The sequence below is a fragment of the Sturnira hondurensis genome, unplaced genomic scaffold (assembly GCF_014824575.4).
Source record: "Sturnira hondurensis isolate 20B ecotype Veracruz unplaced genomic scaffold, ASM1482457v3 Scaffold0016184, whole genome shotgun sequence".
Taxonomy (NCBI): Eukaryota; Metazoa; Chordata; class Mammalia; order Chiroptera; family Phyllostomidae; genus Sturnira; species Sturnira hondurensis.
In genome coordinates this window covers 204623-218545 of record NW_028088815.1, presented here as the reverse complement: position 1 = coordinate 218545, position 13923 = coordinate 204623, and the positions used below count along the sequence as shown (strand labels likewise).

Sequence of the window (13923 nt, the reverse complement as noted above, 5' to 3'; positions counted from 1 at the left end):
TGTGACTTTAGAAGTCACTTAGAAGCTGATTCCTCTCTCTTTTTAAAGATTTTATTTATTTTTAGAGAGAGGGGAAGGGAGGGAGAAAGGGAGGGAGAGAAACATCAATGTGTGATTGCTTCTTGCATGCTCCGTCCTGGGTACCTGGCCTGCAACCCAGGCATGTGCCCTAACTGGGAATTGAACCAGCAGCCCTTTGGTTTACAGTCTGGCCCTCAAGCTGATTCTTCTTAATTCCTATAGTAATGATTATTTGTGCCTGTCATGTGGCATTTGGCATATGCAGCATTATATTTTGTTGCATCTTTTTAATGTGCCTGTTCAGCTTCTAGATCACAGGAACTACCCTTAGTAGCCTGTTGATTCTATATATGATGCCCTGTGACCTCACACGTTACCCTCCTCTGACTGTATTCAGAGGAGGAGTGGTACATGTGTCAAGCAAAAGTCTTTTCTGTTTGCTCTCATTGTGGAAGAAAGAGTTGCAGAAATAGGCTTTCTTATTTATCTCTGGGGTATGCATTAGTGAAAAGCATTGCCACTTGTTACTGTTCATTTAAAAAATACTTTGAAATATATCTTCTCTTTTTGTTTCAGTTATTTTTAAAGGACTGTTAGGCCTGTTTTGTCACAATAGGATTTAAGCTTTCCTTGGGCAATGCTTCTTTGATGTTATAACTCCCTGTTCTTGCTGACATTCACATTTCCACTGGGTCCTCAACGCACTCATGGTATAAAAACAAAATCCAGGGATTTTGACAAAATTAGCAGATTTAACTGTTAATATGCATTGTCATATTTTTGCAGAGATGCAATTACAGTAAAAGTTTGTGCTAGAAGTTGTCAACATTAATTTCAAACTATGGTTAATTTCTTATTATTCACCTACCACTATTAGTATTCACTTATTATTATTCATGTAACTTCAAACTGTTGGTTCACTTAGTTACCAACATATGTGCCAGCGAAGTCTAGATTCATTGTTTTAGTCAGATAGCTTGAAAATTATACTAATGTTCATGTATTTCATTTTTTATTCTTCTAACAGGTATTGTAACTCATTATTTTTGCTTAACAGAGAATAGCTACTTCTGCTCTATACTGACATAACTCATATAATATATACCCTCACTGTGGCCATTGCTACAATTTACTGCAGTGCGTTAGTGCATCTCAGGTGGACTGTGTGCATTAAGGAAAACCTCATCCATTGGTTTTCTCCAATTCATAATGGTCACAAAGCCAGATAAATCTTTTTAATGTGCAGTGTTAATAGATCTTTCTTTTTAAACAGCTCTACAGTGTTTGCTTAAAGCCTAAATTCTTTAGCATCATTCAAAATAAATACAGGTTGGCCTTCCACTGTCATCCTACACCTACCAGTTGTATTTAAAATATTTCAAGGAAATGAGAGCCTTGCAGGATATTATGCTACTGGATTACAGAATCTGATTCTTGTCATTGAAGGTATAAAAACACATTCTAATAAACTGTTGTTGAGTTCTCTATAGTTCTTCTGTAGATGAACAGGCTCTACAGAACAAACTCACATTAAACTTAGTGAGTATCAGAATGTTACTATATTAATTTAGAATAATAAATATAATATCATAGATACTAGAATCCTCTTGTTTGCTGCCCAGAACATATACTCCTCCCTATAGTACAGTAGGCTAGCTAATCCTAGTAGTTTTTTCTACTTTCTATATACCACACAGATTAGGGCTGTGCATTTGGTAGTGGCTGCTTTGATGATTAAATTTCAGATTTTTTAGAGGTACTCTGGTCTTGAGTGAACATCATTCTGAACTTAGTTTCAATCTGTAACACATTTCTATGTCTTCTGCTAAATGGAAATTTTCTTGGGGGACTATTTTAATGTATTCAATACTGTATTTACTGTTTTTTTTATTTCAGAGAGTGATTTTTAATGACCTTTTCCTGAAATTTTGGGGGTGCCTCTCTATACTAACAATCATACCCTATATTCTAATCTGGACTACTCGATATTCTCTGGTTATATCCCTCCCCTCTAGTGATTTTGTTTTCTCCTCCTGCTTTTCCCTCTGTCTAGATCATTGCAATCCTCCTACTTCAACAAGTTCCATCTTGGATACCACCTGTTCTTGATTCCTTAGACCTGATGTGCTCCTTCTTTAAATTGTAACCCTTTTTGTTACACTGTCTTATTCTACCCTATCTTAGTTACTTGTTTTATCTTCCCTTTGAGGACAGCTTGACATACTACTTTTTTCTTTTTACTTCCTGCTGTTTCTGATATAGTTAATATATTGCTTACTGAATTGAGTGAAATGAAATTTCCTCTTAATGCTAGACTGGTAGCTCTCAAAATGTGGTTCCTAGACCAGTGTCAGCATCACCTGGCAAAGTGTCAGACATGCAAATTCTTAGTCCCCATCCCAAACCTACTAAGTCAGACACCAGTGATCTGTTGTTTAAAAAGGCTTGCATGCTCAAGTTTGAGAGCTACTGATACAGTCTTTCTAAAGAGGTGTTCCCTAACCTCTTTATTAAGAGCTTGGTCTTCCATTGATAGGGAATCTGGAATATAATCTGAGACATTAAAGTACTTGCTGATAGAGGGCCTACCACAAATGCGTACTTCACAAGACTACTAAGGGAGTCCAGAATGAGACAGTGTCTAGAGCAGATATGATATACTTGCTGTTTACTTCTGCATTGTTCTATCCCCTAGAATTCATTTCCTCCACATCTTTCTTATCTTTCATGTTCCCATGTAAATGCCACCACCTCCAAGGGGCCTTCACTGAATATTAAAGTCTGACACCTGAGCCATTCTTTTAACCCAGGAACCCTATTTTGATTCATTTCATGTACAAATTACAATCAATAATTATTTTATTTGCTTATTGTTGGTTTCCTCCACTGGGCAGTAAGCTCCATGAGGCCAGGAACCCAGCCTGATTGTCCTAATTCCCTCCTGTCTTACCATTGCCTCATACATGGGATGACTCAATAAATGTGTTAAAAAAGTAATTGCTTGCGGGCCTGTGAACAAAAGGATCGGGGTTTGATTCCCAGTCAGGGCACATGCCTGGGTTGCAGGCCAGTTCCCAGCAGGGGATGCATGAGAGGCAACCAGACATTGATATTTCTCTCCCTCTCTCCTTCCTTTCCCCTCTAAAGATAAATTAAAAAAAAATAAAGTAATTGCTAATCATAGTCACACTAAAGAAGTCAGCTGTTTTGTATTACATTTGACTTTAGAAAGAAGGAAAGTGTGAAATATTTACAGATTTCCATTAAAAAGTAATAATAAAATTTCTTTCATTAAGGGTATCAGTTATTTAGGTAAACTTTATTTGGAATTTTCAGTTTGTAAAAGATATCTAGAGTTTTTTCTTTTTCTTCCTCTTAATTATTTGAATATATTTATTGATTATGCTATTATTGATTGTCCCTTTTTTCTAAACCAATTATATATATAAACATTTTTGTATTTATTAAATTTATGAGGAGTCTAGATCTATATATGTTCATTTGCTCACTATCCTGGAACCTATTATTATACAATTAAGTTCAACTATGTAAATGAAATATTGAATGTCTTCTAAATTTTAGTTCTTTTAATTTTTCATTTAGAGATTTCCTTGTGTGTCAATTTTTTAAAAAAGAGTTTTTGTTTATTTATTTAGAGGGGAAGGGAGGAAGAAAGAAAAGGGAAACATCAGTACGTGGTTGCCTCTTGCATGCCCCCTACTGGGGACCTGGCCTGCAAATCAGTACATGACTTCTTTATTATAAGTATAAGGAATAAAAAATAATTGCAGGACAAAATCCCATTATCTTTATGCTTTTTTTGAACTGTAAGGCAAAAAGAACTGGGGTAACCTTAGTTCCTCAGCCAGTTAGCTAAATGTATATGGATCAAAATAAAGTGTGTAAAACAATGGTGATCTTTGATGGGGGTATTTTTTTCTACAAATCCTCCTTTCCCCCAGGCTCATTCAGTCATTTAAAAAATTTTCAATGCAAGTTTATATTCACTATTATTTAGTATTAGTTTCAGGTATATAGGATAATGCTTAGATGATAATATACTTTACAAAATTTCCCCCCTGGTATTTCTAGTATCCATCTGACACCATACAGAGTTATTACAGTATTATTGACTATGTTCCCTATGCTGTACTTTTTCTAATCTTCGGAAAGCTGTTTCTCTAGACCAGGGGTGTCGAACTCATTTTCACTGGGGGCCACAACAGCCTTGCAGTTGCTTTCAAAGGGCCAAAATAATTTTAGGACAGCATAAATGTAACTATTCCTTAACTGTTAGGAGTTGAAATTACACTCGGCCCTTTGAAGGCAACTGTGAGGCTGATGTGGCCCATGGCAAAAATGAGTTTGACACCCGTGCTCTTGTCTGTGTAACTTTTAGTTTTATTTTTATGTATTTTTTAAAATTTTTATTTATTTATTTTTAGAGAGAGGAAGGGAAGAAGAAAGGGAAACATCAATGTGTGGTTGCCTTTCATGCACCCCCTACTGGGGACCTTGCCCACAACCCAGGCATGTGCCCTGACTGGGAATCAAAGCGGTGACCCTTTGGTTTGCAGGCCTTCACTCAATCCACTGAGCTACACCAGCTGGGTAGTCTGTGTAAATTCTGAAGAAAGATTAAATAGTGGGGGCAATTTTATCACCTAGAATTTATATTCATATATCTCAGTGGTCTTCAAATTTGGATGTAAACACTGTAACTGTGAAAGGTGATCACTGTAATATGGGGAGAACATATTAGAATGTATTTTTTAAAATTTTTTGAGTTTTTTTTAAGGTTTTATTTATTTATCTTTAGAGAGGAAGGGAAGGAGAGAAGGAGAGAAATATCATTGTATGGTTGCCTCTCATGAGTTCCCTGCTGGAAACTGGCCTGCAACCCAGGCCTGTGCCCTGACTGGTAATCGAACCGTGATCATGTGGTTCACAGGCCTGCCCTCAATCCACTGAAGGCTACACCAGCCAGGGCAGAATGTATTTTAATATAAGTAAAAAGTCCCACTTTCTGTATATCTCATAAAAATCTATTAGTATAGTAGTATGTGCACATAGTTTATAAATAAAAATACTGTAATGGGCATGTTTATTCAGAAATTTCTAGTGATAGATATGTTCAACCAGAACAGTTGAGACCATTGCTATATGCAAGGTTAGGTTTTATATGGTAATTAAATTTCATAGGCAAGTATGTGTGTTAAGAGGTTTTGGTAAACAGGGACACATTTCAGTTTTTTAGTTTTTCTATTTATCAGAATTTTAGTCTAATGGGTAAAGTTGAAAATACATTCATTAATATTTTTTGTCACCAATAGCTTTTCATTTTTTCCCAGTAATGTCAGTGTGTTCTGAGTAATGTCTCTTCTCTCTTTTGGTCATTAACTAGTCCTTTGTGTAAAGCATAGGTAGTGCTTTATGATCTCTGTTTTTGTTTTTTGTAGCATCAGGGGCCTTGTCGAAGTTAACACATGGTTTAAAAGATGAATCACTGGCTTATATCTATCATTGTCAAAATCATTACTTTTGTCCGATTGGCTTTGAAGCCACCCCTGTTAAAGCTAATAAAGCATTCAGGTAAGCATTTCTGTATGTTATGTGGATACTCGATCATAAAATATGTTGTAGAAAACATTTAAGAAATATTTAGTGCTTAGAAATTAGAAGACTTAGTGATTTGCTTTCCTTACATGAAGATTATTCTTTAAATATTTGAGCTTATTCTTTGGCAGAATTGTATTTGATTACATTTTATTTACTTATTTAAAACATTATTTATTAGAAAAATTAATTTATATGGGTGACTGAATTTTAGTACTCTTTTCACTCCTTAGCAAGTTTTCTTCATGCTGGATTGAAATAATGCCAAGATACATAAAAGCAAAAGAAGTGTCCCATTTGGAAATGGTGAAAACAGAAGCCATGAATACTTTGAGAAAAAGTATTGATAAACACAGTTATCCTCAGCCAGCTGAGGTTCTAGTTTATTCGCACTTGGGTAATTGAAGAGGAGGAAGAGGTAGTACTGTTCTCTCAGATAGGAACAAAGGTCAAGCTGAGAGAATACAGCTTGGTCATCTGGGGCATAGATGGGTTCTTTGAGGTTGGAGGCCTTGGGAACTCTGTACACCACTCAAGGCACTTGGTGGAAGTTGCATGGGGGTTGAGATTGTAGGGCAGGGATCCTGAGATAGGCAGGAGCAAACTGGGAGAATTAGGATGCTGGACATTGTATTTTTGTGAATGTGGAGTAAGGGAAAACGACTGGATTTCTCCAGATCCTGAAATGTTTTATTCATCTCTCTGGAGGTGAGATATACTCCTATTGTGTTTCTTCTATGGTTTCATCTTGCAACATCACCTTACTCCAGACATCTATCACATGTAAAACATAAAAAAGTAGAAACTTCTCCTTTGTGCACTTTATGGGAGAGTTTGTCACCTCTGCCTGTACCTAAGAATCACCTGAGATACTTTTCAAACTGAGCAAATCCTTGCCTGGTCTCCACTCATGACGTATTTAAATGGGAATTTCCTGTGGTGGGATTAGGGTATTAGTATGTTTAAAAGTTTCACAGGTGAATCATTACCTTAGGGTTTTCTAATAAAAGGAGAAGAGTAGCTGAAGAATTCTGGGAGCATGCTAAGATTTTTTTGCCCTCTTAGATACATAGAGATAGTATATGTCAACTTTGTTAACCCTAGATTTTGTAATAGAGGATCAAGACCACAATTTAATTTGTTTTCCCTTTAATTGCATTCAGACATTCGCTCAAGTCTAAACTCCAATACCTATTCTAGTGTTAATGAATGCATTATTTGAATAAACTTTAGTGTATCTTTTAATAATATATAATTGAAGTAGTATTTTCAAGGGAGCAAATGACCTTTATTAAATTTGCTGTGAATGTATTTTAAATCTAGCAGGAGTCCCCTCTCACCACAAGAAGTAGAATATTGGATTTTAATTGGAGAATCAAGTAGAAAACATCCTGCTATTCACTGTAAAAAGTATGTTAACTTTTCATTTTTAATTTCTGCTGGAATTTTGATTAGAATAAAATCCATAGAATCCACCGTTTATTTTGTAAAGAATTACATCATAACAATATGGACTCTTGTAATCTGTTAATATGGACTTTACCTCCATTTGAGTTTTAATTTCCCTCCAGCACTGTTTTATATTTTTCAAGGCAGAATGTTGTATGTATTTTGTTAAAAATTTTCTCTGAATATATTTTCTGATGCTATTGTAAATTGATTTTTTTCATTTCTCAGTTATTTTCTTATTTAGTAAAGAAATATAATTGTTTTTCTATATAGGCCTTAAATCTTGCATCTTTACCAAATTCACTTATTAGTTCTCTTAAGTTTATCAGTACAAAGCAATTTATAACTGCTTTAGAGTTTTCACACAATCATGTCTGTAAATAAAGGCATGCTAACTTTTAAGTCTTTTGTAAATATACTTGACTCTAATTAAGAATATTTCTACTTTTAGCCTGCAAGATGTCATCTAATAGGTTAATATATATTTCATAGGGAGACTAACCATTTTTAAACTGAGAACCTTGGCAATAGTTGCATAAACAGAATTGTCATAAAAGTGAGTTTAATACAGGTTAGTAAGTGGAACAATCCTGATAGAGACTTATTGCCATGGTAACATTGTAGAATATTGCTCATGTGAAAAGTTCCATAACAATCTTTTGTACTAAAAAGAAAATCGTGCTTTATTTTTCCTTCTTAACTATAGATGGGCAGATATTGTAACTGATCTAAATACTCAAAATCCAGAATTTCTAGATATTCGTCACTTGGAGAGGGGGCTGCAGTATCGAAAAACTAAGAAGGTAAGAAAGAACACCATTGTAGGTTAAGGTATTTCCCAACTGGCTAAAATGCAGTATTTTACTCAGCACTCCAGATTGTAAATAATATAAACCCAGTTCAGACCATCTTAGACAGAAAGGTGAAAATTATTTTAAGGACATGAGTGTATTTAAAATGAAAGGGCAAAGAGGGTGGCCTGGATTCATAAGGGGCTGGTACCATGTAAAAGAATGTTAGCAGGGGCCAAGTAGCTGGCCTCTCTTATTCTTTTGGGTATTATATTTTATCCTTTTGCCTGATTATTTGGTTCCTGAAGATCATCATCATCATGTCTCTTTCAGATGAGCAGTCTAGACTGAGACTGGCCTGCTTTAGGCCTAGTTCCATAGTCTTGGTCCAGTTTGGGTCAGGTGTTTACTCCTGAGCCATATTAACTGGCCTTGGGGCAGAGTCATGCATTTACATGGGAACATGAAAGATGAGAAAGATGTGGAGGAAGTGAATTCTAGGGGATACAAACAAAACTTCTGGATTTATTTCTCAGAGATAGGTAGATTCTATAGATTGAGTAGACATCCCATTGATATAATCCTACTAACAAGTGAAGAATGTGTAGGACAGGAAGAATGATGGTGTTTGAACTAGGCAGAATGGGAAGTTCTAGTGTGTGACAGTGGGGGAAAGATGTTTTGGCTCATTTATTTCCTGGTTAATTTTCTGAGTATTCTCAATAAAGAGGTACAAGAGAAAAAGATCAAAGAAACTAATCCTTTCCATTGGTGCAAATAGGTGACTTACTGCATTGATTCATGATATTCTTTTTTTAAAGTGTAATTTATTGATTAGAGTTGTCAAATTTTTTTTCTTTGCTCTATCCTCTGTGGATATTCCTTTTTCAAAAAGATTTTATTAATTTCTCTTTAGAGGGGAAAGGAAGGAGAGAGAGAGAGAGAGAAATATCAATGTATGGTTGCCTCTGGTGTGTCCCCTGCCAGGAACTGGCCTGCAACCCAGGCATGTGCCCTGACTGGGAATTGAACCGCGATCATCTGCTTGCAGGCCCGCACTCAATCCACTGAGCTACACCAGTCAGGGCATCTTTGCTCTATCCTCTGTGGATATTCTTGACTTAGTATGTTACTGTCAAATATTGACAAAGGTGTGGGCATTGTTATAGTTTTGTAATGAATGGCAGCTGGTCAGGGAAGATGCAGGATAATATGATGTGATGATGTCTGAAAGGATAAGTACTGTTTTGAGGTAGGTGAAGGGGGGAAAAATGAGGGAATTCATAGGAACAATTTGTCTCCCATAATTTTCTTCACCCAATTTTTTTTTTCCTTCTCAGGTTGGGGGAAATTTGCATTGTATTATAGCATTCCAGAGACTTAGCTGGCAAAGGTTTGGCCTTTGGAACTTTCCATTTGGAACCATTAGACAAGAGTCACAACCTCCAACACATGGCCAGGGAATTGCCAAATCTGAGAGTGAGGACAATATCTCCAAGAAGCATCATGGGCGTCTGGGCCGGTCTTTCAGTGCTGGTTTCCATCAGGACTCAGCATGGAAAAAGATGTCCAGTATCCATGAGAGAAGGAACAGTGGCTACCAGGATTACAGTGATTATGGTGGGAATGATTGACTGTGCTGGGTACTGAAGAACTCATGTTATGCACTGGTCTATACAAGATTGCATTGAGACAGAAGATTTGATTAAGTCTACATTAAATAGGAACAGATTTTGTGGTACAAAACATACCCCTGTAGTTCTCCAGTACTTAAGATTGTATATTATGATGGGTGATTTCAGATATATAAGTAGATAAGCACAGATTATTGTTTTAAATTAGAGTATATAAACATTCTGGACAATTTAACAAACTCCAATAAACAAATGCAAACTTACTTAATAATATAATGATTTGAAATGGTTAAGCATGACATGATTTCTTATGACTTGATCCCAAGGCATTGTTGCAGATAGTTTTATTCCTAAGCTCATGATGTAAGGCACCACCTGCCCTTAAAAAAAGGTGAGGCTGTTGATTTCTAGTTTTCTCTCATGGTGTAAGCTCATTTAAAATTTTTCAGTGCGTCTATTAGTTCTTTTACTTGTTCCAGTATCTTGCTTGCCTCATTTGTTTACTGGTTAACTTTCTCAGGATTCTCAATAGAGGTGAAAGAAAAAGACTTAAGAAACTAATCCTTTCTATTGGTGCAAATGGGTGACCTAGTGTACTGTTTTAGAATATTCTTGACTTTCTTGACTTGGTATGTTACTATCAAATATTGACAAGAACCTTAGGTCTTGAAAGACTTCTGTAAGTCTACAATGAATGCTCTTTAAGGGAAGAGTAAAAGAATATGTGGATATAGTTCCTGTATCCAAGGCAATCTATGAAATGAGATTTGATACTTTATTGGTCCCTCAATGTGGAATCATATATTCATAACAGCATTGAAGATGTCTTTGGAATGCCTTGCCACTCAGAGGGCAACTATCATATTCCAAACTCTTGAAGTATTTCCCTTTAAAATACATACAGACAATTAGTTGTTTGAAGGTGGTGTGTTAAATAATTCAGAAGTGTGTTAAATAATTCCTACGCTGTCAACTCATGACTCACAAATGACTAGGATCTCTTGTTCTTTCATATCAGTTTAGACATATCTCAAATATTCCAGAACTCAAATAGGTGACTTGATTATTACAAGGTGCTGAATAAGTTGGTATATTGCAATACATCTCAAGAAGGTTCAGATTTTTAAGACTATTTTAATTTTCTTCTCTTTTGAATTTTATATCCATTAAACCACTCAGACATGCCTAAGCCTACAAAAGGGAATATATATTATGGAATGGTCATTTTTCTGAAGGAACTATTTTGCTTGAAATGCAAAGGACTAAAAGAGATATGTAGGTTGTTGATTTTGTTACTTCATACTGGAACTTTTAAGAAGTTTTCATCAAATAAAATTTTCTTTTCTACTTTTAATCATGTGAATATTTTTTATCTTTGTTTTAGGGAGTATTATAATTTTGTTTGAAGACATGATGATTTTTTTAAAAGATTTTATTTATTTATTTTTAGAGGGGAAGGGAAGGAGAGATGGAGAGAAATATCAATGTATGGTTGCCTCTGGTTTGTCCCCTGGGAACTGGCCTGCAACCCAGGCATGTGCCCTTACTGGGAACCAAACTGCGGTTGTTTGGTTTGCAGGCCAGCGCTCAATCCACTGAGCTACACTGGCCAGGGCAACATAATGATTTTTTAATTCTAAGTAGTGTGTTATAAGAAACCATCTCGTATCTGACTTTTATAGTTAATGAAATAATATGCATTATAACTATAATTTTGGATTTGTATAAGACTTTACAATATGAAATAGGAAATTTAATTCTTTTAGCTTGAAACAAATGAAGTTGTGAGTTTTGTATCAAACATGGTTGAGTATCAGCAATTTTATATAGTTTGGATATTTCAGAGAAGAGAAAGAGCTGAGAGGAAAGGAGACAAACACAACATAAAATAAAGAATAGAGTGACACCAAAAAAAAGAGGATCAATTTATACAGACTGCTTATTGGCCATAAAAATTCAAGTCTTGAAACATACGATCACTTAATAGCTTAGTTTACAAAGTTGACAGTTATTAAGAGCTCACTTAGGTTTACAGACACTTTCAGAAATGATAAGCAAGTTACTGCACACTTCTCTTTCAATATTAGTGGTATTCTCATCATATTTATTTTCTTGGTCAACATCTCTTAGGAGTCTCCACAGAAGCACTAAAGTTTTAAATACGGGCTCTACACTTATTAGTTGTATCATCTTGGGCAAATTAGGATGAAATTTTCTGTACTTATTTCCTCATTGATAAAATGGGGACAATAGTATCTACTTTACAAATTGTTTTGAAGAACAAGTAAGTTAATACCTGTAAAATGTTCAGAACAGTGCTTTTTGAATAGGAATTGCTATTTAAGTGTGTGCTGTTATTATTACTCCAGCATCTGTATATGTTACTCTTCAGGAACTTTAGAACTTATTAAACAGCCTCTCAGAGCCAATTCCTTGTAAGTCAGACAGACATTCCTTAGTTGTTGTTCCTTCAAAAGTATATTGTGTATTTTAAGAAAGGTTGCTCTGGTTTTAAAAACACTTATAGTATTCACATGCTGACATTGGCTACTTTTTTTATACCTAACTTCACAGTAAAAAATGTTCAGTTACTTAAAATCCTGAAACTATTTTCCCACTATGATTCCCCATTATTAGGCCAAGCTAGTGTAGCAAGTATAACACTTTCCCACTTCCCTTCTCCCAGATACTGGAGGGGCTCCGGCAAGGTGCTGTAGCATACATCACATTCTATATTTCAATTTTGCCCATAGCATTTTCTCCGTTATTCACTCAACATATTGGGCACTATTAACCACTAGATGTTTCAGGTTAAATTGCTGAGCTCAGAACATCCCCAATCAGTTGGTGGCCTCTCCATTTTATTCACAGATTCTCACTGGTGAAGAAACTTACTCAGGATCGTAGGGTATCTTAGTTTGCTAGGACTATGATAACAAAATACCACAGACTGGGTGGCTTAAACAACAGAAATTTATTTTCTCACAGTTCTGAATGCTAGAAGTTCAAGATCAAGGTTTTAACAGGTTTGGTTTCTCCTGAGTCTTTCTACTTAGCACGCAGATGGCTGCCTTCTGACTATGTCTTCACATGATGTTTTCTATGTACACACACCCTTGGTGTCTTGATTTTCTCTTGTTAAAAGGACTCCAGTCAGACTGGATTAGGTTCACCCTAAAGGCCTCATTTTAACTTAATCAACCTTTAAAAGGCCCTATCTCCAAATACAGTCACAGCCTGAGTTACTAGGGGTTAGCGCTTCAACATTATTTTGGAGGACACAGTTATGCCCACTAACACAGTTACGTGACTCGAGTTGGATATGGAGTAATCTCTGCTGGATTTGGGATGAAATTCATTAATCAGGGTGCAAGATGCACTGTAGAGCTTCAGACTAGATAGTGAAAAGATTATTTAGGCAATACTTATGGATTCCTTGCTACGTGTAAGGAGTGGGGGATAGAAGTCAAACTAGTTCTTGGCTTCAGTAAACAGTCCATAGTGGAGGAAGACAAAAACTGATTAGGCACTTCTATTAATCTCTGTAAAATACAACTAAGAACAATTTCTGGGAATTATGTTACACATGGTGGAAATACAAAAAAGCTCACTGTCAGAATTATCCCTGACAGGCTATTAGTTGTTACTAAGTCAATTAAACATGGCTAGTGTGAAACATCTTTGGGGACAGCAATGATTTTGCTTTAAGCAAATTTTCTATTTTTTTGTCATAAAGCATTCTTTACAAAATTACCTCATTTAAATCACCCTTTTCACTGAGTCTGAATCTAGTTTCAGTAATTCAAATTTGAACCAATTTGTGTAAGGTATGTATAATAATAAATTTGAGTAACCACTAGTGTAAGCACTTGGCATACAGTCAGCTCTAGTCCTAAACTAGTCTGCAAGACAGGTTTTATGCCCAGTTCGCAGATGAAGAAACCTAAATTCTAAATAAATGTTACTTGAACAATATACATTGTAACGTGTGGGGATCTGAATCTTGGCCTAAAGGGTTCCTGAACCACTGCATTTCCAGAAGCCTCTCTGGCAATTAGTTTCTCGTACTTTCTGAACCACAAGATGTGGAACCCCAAATTTTACATGCTGGAGGAAAGAAAACTATATTTGAAGCGTTAAGGCTTTACAGCGTATTAGTACAAGTAATCAAGTTACTACAAGATACCCAACAAATACTTAAAAGACACCAGTATTCACCTTTCTGTTGTCACTTTGTTGCGGGAAGAACTCAGGTCGAACACTAGAGAAAGCAAAGTGGTTCCTTTATTTACGCATGTGGACCCAGAGGAGGCAGTCTCTAAATTCTGGACCCCGAGCTGTGGGGTGCAGTTGCTTTTATAGGGTTAGGGGCAGTTCGTTATCTCTGGCACGAAAGCAGCAAGCAGCTTACA

At 35.8% G+C, this 13923-nt stretch overlaps 1 protein-coding gene across 3 annotated transcripts in view; it reads left to right on the top strand.

Annotated features, from left to right (window-relative positions):
- The window catches only part of BIVM (basic, immunoglobulin-like variable motif containing), an 83395-nt gene that overhangs the window by 24842 nt on the left and 44630 nt on the right, over positions 1 to 13923 (top strand). For 2 of the 3 annotated variants that reach the window (XM_037065778.1, XM_037065777.1), the window contains 4 exons: positions 5481 to 5613; positions 6961 to 7047; positions 7793 to 7889; positions 9218 to 10865. In XM_037065778.1, coding sequence (XP_036921673.1) covers positions 5481 to 5613; positions 6961 to 7047; positions 7793 to 7889; positions 9218 to 9511 — 611 coding nt within the window. In that variant the 3' untranslated portion in view covers positions 9512 to 10865. Of the gene's footprint in view, positions 1 to 5480; positions 5614 to 6960; positions 7048 to 7792; positions 7890 to 9217; positions 10866 to 13923 lie in introns of those variants that run through there. The other variant, XM_037065779.1, reaches the window with a different exon arrangement.